The sequence below is a fragment of the Notolepis coatsorum genome (genome assembly GCF_963971535.1).
Source record: "Notolepis coatsorum genome assembly, chromosome: 5".
Lineage (NCBI taxonomy): Eukaryota > Metazoa > Chordata > Actinopteri > Aulopiformes > Paralepididae > Notolepis > Notolepis coatsorum.
The window spans coordinates 97002632-97019376 of NC_140169.1; the positions used below are offsets into that span (position 1 = coordinate 97002632).

Here is a 16745-nt window from a genome sequence, read left to right on the forward strand (position 1 = left end):
GGCCCTAGCGGCGCTGGACCAGAGATATGGACGTATATGGGATTACGTAATCCAAGAGATAAGGCATATTGATCTCCTACCCCCAGCCACAGACAATCGCTCACTAGACGACCTGTCAATCAAAGTGCAGTCCCTGGTAGGGATGCTGGGAGCGCAACGGGAGAAGGGCATGCATGAGCTATACGCCAACTCTAACGTCGAGAGGATTTTGGAGAAGCTGCCACCCGCAAGACAGGAGCGCTTTAGGCGGCAGAGAGACTACCGGGATCCCAACGGCCCCGAGCCATCCCTCCTTGATCTAGCCGACTTCCTGGCGAGAGAAGTCAGCAGCTTACGACTGGATACATTCGGGCGGAGCACGCCAAGCTCCAGAGAGGGACCCAGGAGAATAAATTATGGAAGAAGATCGGTGACTGTCATGCACCAATCAGAGTCAGTACCGAGCAGCAAGAGTCACAGCACCCCCTCGAGAAAAGAGAAGTGGAAGATAGCGTGTCCCTACTGTGAGAAAGAACACTGGCTGTCACAATGTGACCTATTCACAAGGATGAATGCAGAAGAAGTGAGTCAATGGATAAAGTCCAACAGGCGCTGTTATCGATGTGCGCGGCCACACATGGCAGCCGAATGCCGCCTAAAGAAAAGGTGCAGCCGGTGCGATGGAGCCCATCTAGATATACTACACGAAAGTAACGCAAGACGACCTCCACCGGCACCAAGGCAAGTGTCATGTACATTGACCCCGCCAGCAGCAGTGGCGCCCAAGTGCTCCTAAAGGTAGTCCGTGTGACATTGAGCTACCAAGATAAAGTCATGGACACTTACGCCGTCCTTGACGACGGGTCAGAGAAGACCCTTCTGCTCGCGTCCGCTGCGGCCCAGCTGGGACTGCGGGGGAGCAAGAACGAAATGACGATTCGGACGATAAGAAGAGATTTAAAGACGATAAAGGGCGAGAATGTCTCCTTCACTATCGCAGCAAACGGGCAGCCAGAGCGACGGTACAAGATTACAAATGCTTTCACCAGCCAAGAAATAGGACTATCGCAGTACACCTACCCTGTCACCAAGTTGATGGATAAATATGTGCACCTGCGCCAATTACCTATCCCGCTCATAGACGGCGCTACCCCGACCCTGCTGATAGGCTCCGACCATGCAGAACTCATAGTCCCGATTGACCGGGTCCATACAGGACCCTGAGGCTGTCCTGCAGCAGTCGAGACCCGCCTAGGGTGGACCCTACAAGGCCCCCTCGCTAAATCTCTCAACCGAACAGCAGCCACTAGCTGCCTCCACTCCAGAACGACAGAAGAAGACACCACTCTCCTGCAGCATGTCGAGAGGCTATGGACACTAGAGACAATGCCCTTTAAGAACGAAAAGAAAGATATTCGTTCTAAAGAAGACATTTACGCCATCAACCTACTCGAGCAGGGGACAAAGAGAGTCACAGTCGGCGGAGTGATGAGATACGCAACTCCACTCCTGAGGCGAGAGGGAATGCCCACCTTTCACGCAAAGAAAGACGCCACGGAGCGCTATCTATTGAACACGGAGCGGCGCCTAGCCAAAGACCCCGCTCAAGAGAGTGTGTACCGCGCTGAGATTGAGAAGCTAATCACAGCGGGACACGTAACAAAGATTGACATTAAAAAGGCCGATCAGACGACCGAATCATGGTACGTGCCGCATCACAAGGTCCATCACAACGGCAAGGATCGCATTGTGTTTAACTGCAGCTACCAGATCGGATCCCAAAATCTGAATAAAGAGCTCTTGCCCGGCCCCACACTCGGCCCCTCCCTACTAGGCGTGCTACTGCGCTTCCGCCAGGACAAGGTGGCTATCAGCGGGGATATCAAAGGGATGTTCTTGCAGGTGAGACTAGTAGAGGAGGACAAGCCCCTGCTGCGGTTCCTATGGAGAGAGAGGATCGGAGATGAGAACCCAGCCATCTACCAGTGGGAAGTACTCCCCTTCGGAACCACATGCAGCCCGTGCTGTGCTACATTTGCACTACAGAAACACGTCACAGAGGACCCAACAGCAGATGAAGAGGTCCAACACAGTGTGAAGAACAGTTTCTACGTGGACAACTGTTTACAAAGCGTTTCGACTCAAGAAGAAGCCGAGGCTCTCCTAATCAAGTTACGCGCCTCCCTGATCAAAGGCGGCTTTGATCTCAGGCAGTGGGCCAGCAGTGACCCGCACGTATTGCGCAGCCTCTCCCCCGCGGACAAGGCTGCCAGCAGCGAGACCTGGATGGCGACCATCCCAGGAGAAGCCCAAGAAATGACACTAGGACTAGTCTGGCGCTTCAAAACAGACTCGCTCCACTATAGACACAAACCCTTGGCTCCAGAGCAGGGACGGTCGACGGCGATACCGACCACCAGACGGAGTGTGTACAGAACACTCGCCAGACAATATGACCCGTTGGGATGTATTCTACCTTACACCACCAGGGCAAAGATGATTGTACGAGCACTATGGGACAAGGACCAGGGCTGGGACGACCCAATACCCGCACACCTTGCCTCAACATGGAGAGAGTGGGAGACGGAACTCCGCTCACTCCCAGGCGTCAATATACGCCGCAGCTACTTCCCATCCACAGTGAGGCCAGAGACATGCGAGATTGATCTACACGTCTTCAGCGACGCCTCCGAAGTAGCCTACGGATCGGTGGCCTACTTGCGTGCCCAAGAGAAGGGAGGAAAGATACACACTGCTTTCATCCTGGCCCGCTCAAGAATAGCCCCACGTAAGCAACAATCTATCCCACGTCTAGAGCTCTGCGCAGCCCTAGCAGGAGCGCATCTAGCCACGTTAATCCAACGTGAACTCACCATTCCGGTGCACAGAACAATCTTGTGGTCAGATTCCACGACAGTACTCACATGGATCAAGTCTGATTCATGCAGATACAAAGTCTTCGTGGGAGTCAGAGTCACCGAGATTCAAGAGTTAACAGAAGCAGCGAGCTGGCGGTATGTGGACACCAAACACAACCCAGCTGACGTCATCACCCGGGGAATGTCTCTGGATGACCTAACCCGTCGCAACATCTACAGTGACGGACCAGAATTCCTCAAGCTCCCGGAAGGAGAGTGGCCTACGCCCACCCCACGGGAAGCAAGTAACGAGGAGGCTGAGAACAAGAAACCTATGTTCTGTGGACTGAGCACAGTCGCCTCCACAGACCCCAACATAGATGACTGCATTACCCTAGCGAGTGCGCAGCAAAGAACATTCCTGCGGCACCACCCAGAGATTCAGTCCACCACTGACATGTCAGCAGCTGACTACAAAGAAGCAGAACTTCTTCTACTACAACGAGCCCAGAGAGACTCGTTCCCCGATGAGCTAGACTGTCTACAGGGAGGAAACCCCGTCCCATCAGACAGCAGACTGATTCACCTGGCACCAGAGAGTGACGCCCATAATCTCATCAGAGTGGGCGGTCGCCTGCGGAGAGCCCCCGATCTACCGGATGATATTAAGTACCCGATCGTCTTGAACAGCCGACACAAGGTCACAGAGCTGATCATAAAGAAATACGACGAGGATGTACACCACGCAGGAGCAGAGAGAGTCTTCGCGGAGATCAGACGTCGTTATTGGATACTGCAAGGCAGAGAAGCAGTACGGCGCTTCCAGCGAACCTGTCTAGACTGCCGTAAGTGGCGCGCGCAGCCCAGCATACCACGGATGGCTGACTTACCCCCCTGTCGCCTCCGAATCGGCGACAAGCCATTCCACTCCACAGGCATGGACTGCTTTGGCCCGTTGTATATAAAGAGAGGAAGAGGCACCGAGAAGCGGTGGGGTATTGTATTCAAATGCATGACCACCAGAGCGATACATATCGAGCTCCTTCCGACCATGAGCACAGACTCATTCCTTATGGCCTTCCGAAGATTCACATCACGGAAAGGAAAACCGTCTACATTGTTGTCTGATCACGGGACCAACTTCAAAGGCGGAGAAAGAGAGCTGAGAGAGAGCTTCCAAGCTATGGGCCCAGAACTTAAGACCCACCTCGCTCCATCCCAGATTGACTTCCAGTTTAATCCCCCGAACGCACCCCACTTCGGTGGAACCTGGGAACGAGAAGTACGTTCTATAAAGACAGCCCTGTACGCCGTGCTTGGGGCCCAGACTGTGGCGGAGGAAGTCCTAATGACAGTCCTCACGGAGATCGAGGGAGTATTGAACTCAAAGCCCCTCGGTTACGTCTCCAGTGATGTAGCAGATGTCGACCCAGTCACCCCCAACACACTCCTAATGGGGCGGCTGGACCCCGCGCTACCCCAGACAATGTACAGGCCTGAAGAAGCGAACGGCCGAAGAATGTGGAGGTACAGTCAAGTACTAGCTGACAAGTTTTGGAGCAGCTTCCTACTCCACTACCTACCGTCTCTACAGACCCGCCAGAAGTGGGTAAAAGAGAGAGACAATTTGACAGAAGGAACAGTCGTCATGATTATTGACCAGTCACTACCCAGAGCTATGTGGCCGGCTGGCCGCGTAAGCAAAGTGATCACCGGTGCCGATGGCAAGGTCCGAGCAGCTGAAGTACTCGTCCAAGGGCGCACTTACACACGTCCCGTGGCGAGGCTCATAGAACTGCCCCGACTCCCAGATACTATCGATGATGACCATGACCCCATGACTTTGTGAGTTGACTGACCCTTACAGCGGACCTTGAGTGGTAGACAGTGCGGTTAATCTGTCTCTGCTTAGCTAATTAGGTGGGACTAATTAGGGGGCGGCTGTTGTGAAGGATCAGATTAAACCGAATATATATATCTATTTATATATATATATTTAATTGTATTTGTATATCGTTTGATATCCCCTGTATATTCCTTGTACAATATGCACTGAATATCCCTTTAGTCTACTAAACAGCCCATAATAGTTTCATTCTACCATTGGACGAGAACCTGGCGCCAGGTTGCCATACCCCCTAGGTCCAAGTTCAATCGTGCCGCCCAACATGTCGTGGCAAGCCCCGGTTCCGCGTAGGAATACGTCGGGCGAAATACGAATGGTACTATTTGTTCATAGCGCATATATATATGGCGCAAGTAAAGTAGAACTTCCTTTTTAGTCCAGTTCTTTACCCTCCAACAGAGTGACAGACGCGAAGCCTCACCCACGACGCACGTGTGGTGTAGTAAGGCCTACTTGGCCCCAGAATAGGCATTGAGATATCGTGTAGATTAATAGTTGAATAGTCATAGTTTGGCACTATACCGTCGAGTTGGACGTATTCTATTAAGCTAATAATAGTCTATTTATGTATGGTGCATCGTTCGGTTAGAGTTCTAAAGTTATCAGTACCCCCATCGTTCCTGATGTTATCTGGACGCTTAACCAGGCTGGGCAGACCCCTAGTGGTGCTTGCATCCGAGGAGCTCCGGGCCAGGGCGACTGGACCTGTATATTGGATTACTCTACCCGGACGACGGCGAGCCTTCCACGGCTTGGATTATGCTTTGGGTGCTTTGATTATTCCATGGATAAAGGCCAACACTGCGGAGTGTTGGAACTACCCCCCGGAGAGGACTCCAGGTGAGACGGCGCTCTACACCAGTGAGGTCGCCTCACGTCTCTCCGTTGTGGACCGGCAGCTACCGTCCACCAGAGGGTCCAGCTGTATTCGTCTGCGGACCGAGGTTCTGTGGGCACCGTGTTCAAGACTTTGAATTCTCCCAAGAAACCGTCGGCCAGATGGGATACCGCCAGCGGCTTCTCTAACCCCCCCCTCCTACTGTCTTACAACCAGCGGGACCCCCCCCCCCCCCTTAGTGTATCCAGCTATAATCATTTAAGTACCATCGCTATAGTTTCCTAAATATCCAGGTTGTATACTTACTCCCTGCGTAACCAGAGATTGGACATTCAATGTTGATTTACCTACGAATACTCATTTGCCATACAAGTGCATATTTCAAATCATAAGTGTAAACAAGTGAACGTTGTATATACCTTTTGCTATATTAAACCTTCGATTTGTACATTTGTGTGGATTCGTTTCATCAGGTGGGAAAGTGTTCATCATACTTATATCATGTACTGGATGGCCAGAAGTTAAAGTACAAGAGGTAGTGGTATTAAATATCATATCTAACAATACAGTCAGGGAATTGTACCCCTCAGTTACAGTTGTCATACAGAAATACAGACTACTTTTATATGAAATGCTTCTTTCTGTTATGCTCCTGAGTGTGTTAGATAAAAATAGATAAGTATAAAATAATTATAAAATAGAAAGTCAAGTACGTAAACAAGTGTAAACAACGAAAGTGTTCAATATACATATATACAACAATGCAGAGTAGATAAAAAGTAACTGAGTTACAATACAATATACAGTACAATGCAGAAATGGGATGAGGTACAACTTAGGGTGAGGTGCAATGAGGTATGAGTTGTAGTGCAAATCTCTTTATCAATAAATATAAAGTGTGTTAAAGTGTCTAAAGTGGGTGCTACAGTGAGTTGTTTATTTAAAGTGAGTGTGTACGTGTGGATGTGTGTGCTGTGAGTGTATTTGATGGTTTGTTACATAGTGTTATTGTCATTGAGCATCCTGATGGCCTGGGGATAGAAGCTCCTTCTGAGTCTCTCTGTGCTTGCCATGAGACTCCGGTATCGCTTGCCTGACCGCAGCAGTTCAAAGAGGCAGTTGTTTGGGTGGCTAAAGTCTTTTATTATTCTCTTAGCCTTACTCCTGTAACGCTTGTTGTAAATGTCTTGGAGAGTGGGAAGCCCCCCTCCAATTGTGCGTTCGTTGTAGGGCAAATGATAACATTAATAATGGCTCCATTCCATTTAGGTGTGAGCCAGTATGTACAATACCAGGAGCCTGGTACTGACTGTGTGTGTGTGTGTGTGTGTGTGTGTGTGTGTGTGTGTGTGTGTGTGTGTGTGTGTGTGTGTGTGTGTGTGTGTGTGTGTGTGTGTGTGTGTGTGTGTGTGTGTGTGTGTGTGTGTGTGTGTGTGTGTGTGTGTGTGTGTGTGTGTGTGTGTGTGTGTGTGTAGGACTCGCGGCCTATCCTGATCTCTGCCGTGGAGGAGTGCGTTTATACCTTCCTGTGGTCCACAGCTGCTGCCTGCCCTCTGAACAGCAGCCAACACGATGACTGTAGAGTCACTAACCCTGCTACAGGTCAGACACTATACTTTACTAACCCTGCTACAGGTCAGACACTATATTATACTATACTAACCCTGCTACAGGTCAGACACTATATTATACTATACTAACCCTGCTACAGGTCAGACACTATATTATACTATACTAACCCTGCTACAGGTCAGACACTATATTATATTATACTATACTAACCCTGCTACAGGTCAGACACTATATTATACTATACTATACTAACCCTGCTACAGGTCAGACACTATATTATACTATACTAACCATGCTACAGGTCAGACACTATTATACTAACCCTGCTACAGGTCAGACACTATATTATACTATACTATACTAACCCTGCTACAGGTCAGACACTATATTATACTATACTATACTAACCCTGCTACAGGTCAGACACTATATTATATTATACTAACCCTGCTACAGGTCAGACACTATATTATACTATACTATACTAACCCTGCTACAGGTCAGACACTATATTATATTATACTAACCCTGCTACAGGTCAGACACTATATTATACTATACTATACTAACCCTGCTACAGGTCAGACACTATATTATATTATACTAACCCTGCTACAGGTCAGACACTATATTATACTATACTATACTAACCCTGCTACAGGTCAGACACTATATTATACTATACTAACTCTGCTACAGGTCAGACACTATTATACTATACTAACCCTGCTACAGGTCAGACACTATATTATACTATACTAACCCTGCTACAGGTCAGACACTATATTATATTATACTAACCCTGCTACAGGTCAGACACTATATTATACTATACTAACTCTGCTACAGGTCAGACACTATATTATACTATACTAAACCTGCTACAGGTCAGACACTATATTATACTATACTAACCCTGCTACAGGTCAGACACTATATTATACTATACTAACTCTGCTACAGGTCAGACACTATATTATACTATACTATACTAAACCTGCTACAGGTCAGACATTATACTATACTATACTAAACCTGCTACAGGTCAGATACTATATTATACTAACCCTGCTACAGGTCGGACACTATATTATACTAACCCTGCTACAGGTCGGACACTATATTATACTATACTATACTAACTCTGCTACAGGTCGGACACTACTATACTATACTAACCCTGCTACAGGTCAGACACTATATTATACTATACTAACCCTGCTACAGGTCAGACACTATATTATACTATACTAACCCTGCTACAGGTCGGACACTATATTATACTATACTATACTAACCCTGCTACAGGTCGGACACTACTATACTATACTAACCCTGCTACAGGTCAGACACTATATTATATTATACTAACCCTGCTACAGGTCAGACACTATATTATACTATACTAACCCTGCTACAGGTCGGACACTACTATACTATACTAACCCTGCTACAGGTCAGACACTATATTATACTAACCCTGCTACAGGTCAGACACTATATTATACTATACTAACCCTGCTACAGGTCAGACACTATACTATACTATACTAACCCTGCTACAGGTCAGACACTATATTATACTATACTAACCCTGCTACAGGTCAGACACTATATTATACTATACTAACCCTGCTACAGGTCAGACACTATATTATATTATACTAACCCTGCTACAGGTCAGACACTATATTATACTATACTAACCCTGCTACAGGTCAGACACTACTATACTATACTAACCCTGCTACAGGTCAGACACTATATTATATTATACTATACTAACCCTGCTACAGGTCAGACACTATATTATATTATACTAACCCTGCTACAGGTCAGTGTGTGTGTGTGTACGTGCGTGCGCATGTGTGCATGTGTGCTCACAGGTTGCATGGCAGGGTGACAGGTGAAGTAGATCTCAGTAGATCTGGTGTAGATCTTATGGCAGATGTCTCCGTTGGTGTAGTTCAGGATCAACTGCTCTCCTACATAACTGAGAGGCCATGCCTACCAACACACACACACACACACACACACACACACACACACACACACACACACACACACACACACACACACACACACTATGCACATCCACCCTATACCAATCCACAGGGTGTGATGTCAGTATTGGGTGTGTTCTCGTCCCTGCAGGCCATCTGTTTGACCTGAGTGCTCTGTCGGTGGAGGGGGGCTACACCATGCACGACACGGATCACAAGAGAGTGTTCCGGCTCAACATCTGTGGAGAGATGACCAACGCTGGCTGCAGGCCTGGAACTGGTATGCACATCTGTCTGTGTGTGTTTATATATTGTGGTGTGTGTGTGTGTGTGTGTGTTTAGATTATGTGTGTGTGTGCGGTGTTTGTGTGTGTTTACATTGTGTGTGTGTTTATATTGTGTGTGTGTGGGGGGGAGTGGATATATATTAATTTGTGTGTGTATATGGGGGTGGATATATATATTGTGTGTGTGTGGGGGGACGACGACATATATATTCTGTGTGTGTGTGTGTCGATATACGATATATATTGTTCATGGGGCTGGTGGATATATATTGTGTGTCTGTGGGGGGGTGTCTATATATTGTGTGTGTGGAGGAGTGGATATATATTGTATGTGTGTCGATATATTATGGTTATTTTCATATTTCAGCTTTAATTTGAGGGTATCTACATCCAATTCAGGTGAACAGTGTCGGAATTACAATAATTTCTACATTGTACATTGTACCCCCCTTTTTTAAGGGACCAAAAGTAATTGGACAAACTAACAATCCATAAATAAAATGGTCACTTTTAATACTTGGTTGCAAATCCTTTGCAGTCGATGAAGTCTGGAACCCTGGAACCCTGGGTGTCGTCCCTGGTGATGCTCTGCCAGGCCTCTACTGCAACTGTCTTCCGTTCCTTGTTCTTGGGGCATTTTCCCTTCAGTTTTGTCTTCAGCAAGTGACATGCATGCTCGATTGGATTCAGGTCAAGTGATTGACTTTGCCATTGCATAACATTCCACTTTGCCTTAAAAAACTCTTTGGTTGCTTTCGCAGTATGCTTTGTGAAGCAGATAATATTGCCTGAAACACTTCAGAATTCATCCTGCTGCTGCAGTCAGCAGTCACATCATCAATAAATACAAGGGAACCAGTTCCATTGGCAGCCATACATGGCCACACCATAACACTACCACCACCATGTTGCTGTGGTATGCTTTGGATTATGAGCAGTTCCTTTCCTTCTCCATACTCTTCTCTTCCCATCATTCTGGTACACGTTGATCTTTGTCTCATCTGTCAATAGGATGTTGTTCCAGAACGGTACATGCCTTTTAGATGTTTTTTTTTGCAAACTCTAATCTAATCTAATCTGGTCTTCCTGTTTTTGAGGCTCACCAATGGTTTACATCTTGTGGTGAACTCTCTATTCACTCTGGGGACTTTGACACAGATATGCCCACACATTCATAACATTTTCATTCAATCAATCTGCGCAGATTGCAGAATGGGTACAATACAGTACGGCTCAATACACACAATTGTTAAGGGAATGCAGACCAGAGAAAGACTTTCGTCTTGTTTACATCAGGGTCCCCCATTTTCAATTCATAATGAATTGTAAGTAAGGGTGCAACTAGCACCGTGCAATCCATTCTTTGTGGATCTAGCCCTGAGTCTCCATCGGCAGTGGCTCTACTTTCTTTTTTTTTTAATCCACTTTTTCTCCTTATTTTATTATGTGTAAAATATATATATATTTTTTTTTTCCTTCTATTTTTCTCCCATCCCAATTTCGCCTCGCCAATTCTCCCTTCAATTCTCCCCTCCCCTGTCTCGAACGTTGCTAGACTATGCCTCCCACTGTTCGGCTGTAGTGAGGATAGAAGCCTTGCATCACGTGTCCCCTCCGGTACACGAGGAGGCAGCGGTCGCATCTTTTCACCTGTACAGCGCAATCTCTCAGTGGCGAGGAGTCACGCATGGGAGGCTCACGCTGCCCCTGTTGCTTCCTGATTCTGCTGTACAGGCGCACCAACCGACCTGTAGGAGTCGCTGTCCACAACGTCCAATCCCCACCCACCGGCTTTCCCACCCCTAACACTGCCAATTGTGTTAGTATGACGACCGGCCAAGCCGGTAGCAACACCGAGAGCTGGGCTCGATACCAGCATCTCCTGCTTTAGTGGCGAGCGCCTTACCCACTGCGCCACTCAGCCGCCCGGCAGTGGCTCTACTTTCTATTGTAGTGGCCCCCTGCAGGCTGCTGTTGGAATTTACAGCCTCAAAGCGTGCATATAAAGTATTGAGCTCATTTGTCAAGGAGACATCAGTGTTCAGCATGGGGGGGGTGCCTTTGTAGTCTGTCATCGTTCTGAGGCCTTGCCACATACCTCTGTAATCAACCTGTTCAAACTGAAGTTCCACCTTATCCCTGTACCGCCCCTTTGCCTCCGTCACTGTTCTCTGTATGCTGTAGCGCGCCACCTTGTGCTCATCCACGTCACAAACCCGGCGTTGTAGGCTGAGGTGCGTCACAGACGGATTTGTCTACCCAAGTGTCGCATACAAAGGTCTATAAGTGTTGTTTATGATGGTGTAAATGTTTTACAGACGTATGAGTTTAACCTATAACGGTAGCTGAACCGGGTTGTTGTGAAGCCAACCCGTTCAGTGAGTGCATTTAGCACAGGTCCCGGTAGGAGGAAATAATAAAGCATTTTCAAAAGTAAATTATATTTATTATACAAAGGGGAATGAAACCCACAAACAACATGGATACGGTAAGGGAGAACAAAACAGGGATACACAATATGACAAACAACACTAGGTAAAGAGGTAAACACTAAACAAACACGAGTTATAAAGTGTCACAGGACACAACCCACATGGTTGGAAAACTGGGAAACCACCCAGCACAACACAAACAAAGCTATTACAAATCGACAGAGTGCCACAAGACACAATCCAACCTTACCTGGTTAGCAACACCAGTAATAAGGACACAATCAAGCTACTAAGTAGCAGTGTGAACCTAAGGAACACACAGTCCCACACAACAGTGGAAATAAGGCCACACAACATCCAATATGCAAAAGGTAGTGAGTGGCACAAGGCCCTGTGTTGGCGCAGGCTCTCAGGCTTTATCCACCCGCCCCTTAACACATCGGGTGCCAATGACGAGAATCTCGTTATTTAATCGTTATTTCTTTTATTAGCGATATCCATTCATTTTTCATCCATCCAGCCTCACGTTATCATTGGGACTGGCTCTGAGCTCGAAAAGGGCAAATACCGCCCCCCTATCGTCTCCCGGATGGTATTGCACCCATTGGAATGGAGTCGATGGGAATGCATCAGAAAAAATAACTCCGGGGCTCCACATTTTACTTCTGAGGCATGTAACCTGAGACTATTGCATCCACTGAGGGAACTGGAAGAAGCGTCGATTATGTGTTTCGAGGTATAACGTTGGATCAATAAACGTGATCGATATTTGGAATGGCGATCAGGAATTGGATTAATCTTTTTGCAGAACATCTGATCTGATGTAAGGACTTTATTTGACCAGTATTGGGTTAATCAGAGTTTTTTTTCACAGCGTTCACAACATGTCTCCTGTGTGTGTACAGTGTGTGTGTAACGTTAGCGCCAGGCACGGCATAGATAATCGATTTTTCAGCCCGCTTCTTTAGCGTGCATAAGTACACATATACTATCGATAATCTAGCGTTTATTTGAAAACGATTCATAAATAGGCCGAAAAATTACGTGTTTTGTGTATTCCAGTAAAGAGCTATTTTCACAGATTTTTCTGGAATCACTAGAAATCTTCAAAACTATACTCGTATTAAAAAAAAAGGTATAAAACGGAAATGTACTGATGAAAAAACAATCCGTTTCATATATGTTGACTGCAAGCAAGTCATTGATAAGCGACGGGTGTATTAGACACATAGCCATAATTTAAGATATAGTTTATGCGTTCGCAAATGTGCTCGTCCTCTCATTGATTAGAGTGGTGGCAACCAAGCGATAAATCGTGCACCCCCTGCTGGCAACCAATGTGTTAATGAGTGATTGCCCTCAGCTGTAGTCATCATCGGGTAATCAGCCGCTCTACAGGAAGGGGCGGGCGGCACCTGAGCAGGGGAAACAGAAAGGGAACTATCATCCAGGTGAACACAGCACCTATGTCACACCAAGGCTTTGGTTTGGGAAAACTCTAATTGTGGTCGAGGGGACTATTTCTTCTACCAGTACCAACAAAGTCTAGCACTGTTTCTGTGTAATCGTTGATATTGTCTGTCTTCTCACAAAACACGCTCTAGTCTGTGCAATCGAGTGCAGCTTGGAGCGTGTTCTCTGAGTCCACAGACCAACGCTTCACTTCTCGCCTTTAACGCGGGATTTCGCTTGAGACTTTGTTTATACTTTGGCATAAGAAATGGCATACAATATTGTTTGTGTAATTTATCTGTACATATCATACATGCATATCAGCTCTAGCTGTGATTCACTGCGCCAGTCTACTCCGCTAACAAGCCATTTTCACACAGACTGTGTAAAAATGTGTGATAAAGACTCGAGAAACTGTATCCGTCAAAATGTGTATCTCTCCGTCGCCATATGTAGCCCCCCCCCCCCCTCGCCATATGTTGCCCCCCCCCCCCCCCCCATGTGAATGTTCATGTTGCTTGTTCATGTTGATCTGCACTCTGCAGACCCTGCTCGTATTTGGATTTAAATTCAAAACTGCATTCCAGAGGGGGGGGGGGGGGGGGGGGGGGTCAACCATTTAGTCTCAGAGCAGAGACTAACAGAAAAGACTATCAAAAGAAAGTGTGGCTGCATTCTTAACACCTTGGCAGTCAGGTACTAGGTGTGAACAATAGCTCCTATATCCACCCCTAACCACTCCCCCACTGGATTAGCTGTCATCTGTCGCACAGACTTTGATGCATTATGGATTCTCTTATAGAATAGAATAGACGCAGCACGTTCTGAAATGGAGAAGCTTTGCGCAGAATACAACAGACATGAATGTGTTTGATAAAGACTTGAGAAATTGTCCCACCAAAATGTAAAGTGTATCTCTCCGTCGCCATACAGTATACACAGGGAGCGAAATTAACTTTTTGACTCACCGGCCAGTGGCAGGTAGATGGGAAGAATCTACCCGCCAAGCAGATTTCTTACCTGCCAACTTTTTTTTGATAAAAAAAAAATTATTATTATTTTATATAATTTTTTTTTAATAAAATATATATATTATATAATCATACTTGTAGTTGTATTATCTGCGAGACATCGCCACCTCGCTGTCTGCAAACAGCTCCACTGTCTGTGTGTATACTCTAGTGGCCTCCAGCTCCAGCAAGGATTCTCCGGCGCTACAGCTGGACCCTAAACTCTTACATTCAGCATGAAAGGATTCTCCTGCCCTGCACCTGGACCCTAGTCAGCAGCGCTGCAGCCCTCATGCGATGTAACTGGACACTTGCAGTTGTTTATGTCAGGAGCTATCAGAAGCTAGCCAGCTGGATAACGTTACACAATGCCTCATGTATTAAACTAAAAGTGAATAGTTGACTGGGTCATTTTGTAACAGTAGCTAACATCAGCTCACGGAGGTCTCTCTGACTAGACTAACATCAGTCACGGTGACTGTGTTTACATGCAGCATACAGAAACAGGTAGGGGAGGTTTAGGAGCAGCAATGCGCCGCCGCTGCGTGTCTGTGCTCAGACAGCGAGTGAGAACTCCGCTCAGAATTGGATCATGATTTTCGGTTTTCACATGACCATTTGATTGGCCACCACACGGCGGTCAGTCCTCTAAGTGGGAGGCGCCAAACGTAAAAACTGCCCGCAAATGGCGGGCGGCGCTCTCTAGTTTCGGTCCCTGAGTATACAGCTCTACAGATTAGTCAGACAGACATGGATGATAATGATCCTTTGTCCGTGTCCAGCAACATTCTCAAAGAGATTATATTACACATATTAGCAGAGGTGGGCCGCCAAGCCTTCTTTGCTGATATAAATTGTCCAAACTTCATTCATCTGTAGTGCCAAATTTCTCCGTTCTCCGCTTTCATTTTGTTTGCTCATAATAGCCTGCTGCTGAAGACAAGTACAGGGACAAACTATTATGTTCCATTATTTTATTAAAACTCAAACTGCCTATAAATGGTTATCTCCGCCAACGACAGGATGATGCCAGTCTACTCCGCTGCTCTATTTATAATAGATCAATTTATTAATGCTTTGTGAGTTGCAAACAAAGTGGGCTTTCAGATGATAAATAAAAACGTTTGTAGATTCATGATGACAAGCGGAATGGCGCAACTTAACCGGGCAGTTTCTAGAGAAAAAGCCTAGAGAAAGGTTGAGAAAGGTCATTGTGTGCTATGACTTTCGAGACCTATTTCTGAAGCGCTGTGGCTATATCCTATCCTCTGAAGCACTGTGGCTATATCCTATCAACGTATTGCAGACGGTAGAATGGGAGACAGACCTGCTTCATCTGTAGCATCTAATAATTATCTGGAACGCTTTGGAGGGCCAATATTAATGGTGTCTGTTTGTCTTTTTTTGTGTGTTTGTGTGTGTCTGTTTGTCTTTCTGTGTGTGTGTGTGTGTGTGTGTGTCCTAGGTGTGTGCATTAAGGACGGCAGCAGTGCGGTGAGCGGGGGTCAGGCGAGCAGGAAGTTGTCCTACCTGGATCAGGTGTTGACGCTGACCTATCAGGGAGGAGATGCCTGCCCCGCAAACCCCACCCTAAAACACAAGAGCATCATCAGCTTCATCTGCATGTACGTGGAGCATTAGCCGTGTGTTGCTAGGCAACAAGGACACTGCTGCCAACCACCTGCTGCTTTTGGAATTCCATTTCCCATGTGACCCAGTATCTAGAAAAAGAGGTATTAAGGCCTCAGCGGTTTGTCTGTTTTGAATGAATTGCAGGCGATGGTGTACAACAACCCGGAGAGAGAGCCAGAGAAATATAGTGAGAGAGAGATATATATAGAGAGAAATAGAGTCAAAGAAATATAGAGTGAGAGAGCGAGAGAGACAAGAGATAGAGATGGAGAGTGCATAGGAATCAATTGAGAAGTGGGTCTTGAACATTGATAGATTAGGTCATAGAGAGAGAAGGGGTCGAGAGACTGTAATCTGTATCTACTCTAATGTCCTGTGTGTGTGTGCGTGTGTGTAGGTCTTCTAGATCAGGACCAGGCTCTACAGAACCCGTCTTAGTGGACTCAAACGCCGATACCTGCACTCACTACATCTCCCTGCACACAGCCCTGGTCTGCCAACAGCCCGTGAGTCTCTGTCTTCATGCGTGTGCATGTGCATGCATTTGGGTGAGAGTGCACACATGTGTGTAACCAGTTTCTTCTGTCACATACAGTAGGTATGTGGTAATGTTAATTATCTGTGAGGCCAGTAACATTTCAGCTTGTAACTGATTTCCAGCACTGAGTAACTGACAAACCTGTCTAACTAACTCCTAGTGGTCAACAGTGTCAGACTGTGGTTGTACTGGGCAGCTCCTAGTGGTCAACAGTGTGTCAGACTGTGGTCGTACTGGG

General features: G+C 46.5%; 1 protein-coding gene across 1 annotated transcript in view; it reads left to right on the forward strand.

Annotated features, from left to right (window-relative positions):
* igf2r (insulin-like growth factor 2 receptor) overlaps nt 1-16745 on the forward strand; it is a 178342-nt gene that overhangs the window by 117878 nt on the left and 43719 nt on the right. Inside the window, exons 33-36 of the mRNA XM_084314480.1 lie at nt 7057-7183; nt 9308-9436; nt 15803-15962; nt 16367-16475. Coding sequence (XP_084170606.1) covers nt 7057-7183; nt 9308-9436; nt 15803-15962; nt 16367-16475 — 525 coding nt within the window. The remainder of the gene's footprint in view (nt 1-7056; nt 7184-9307; nt 9437-15802; nt 15963-16366; nt 16476-16745) is intronic.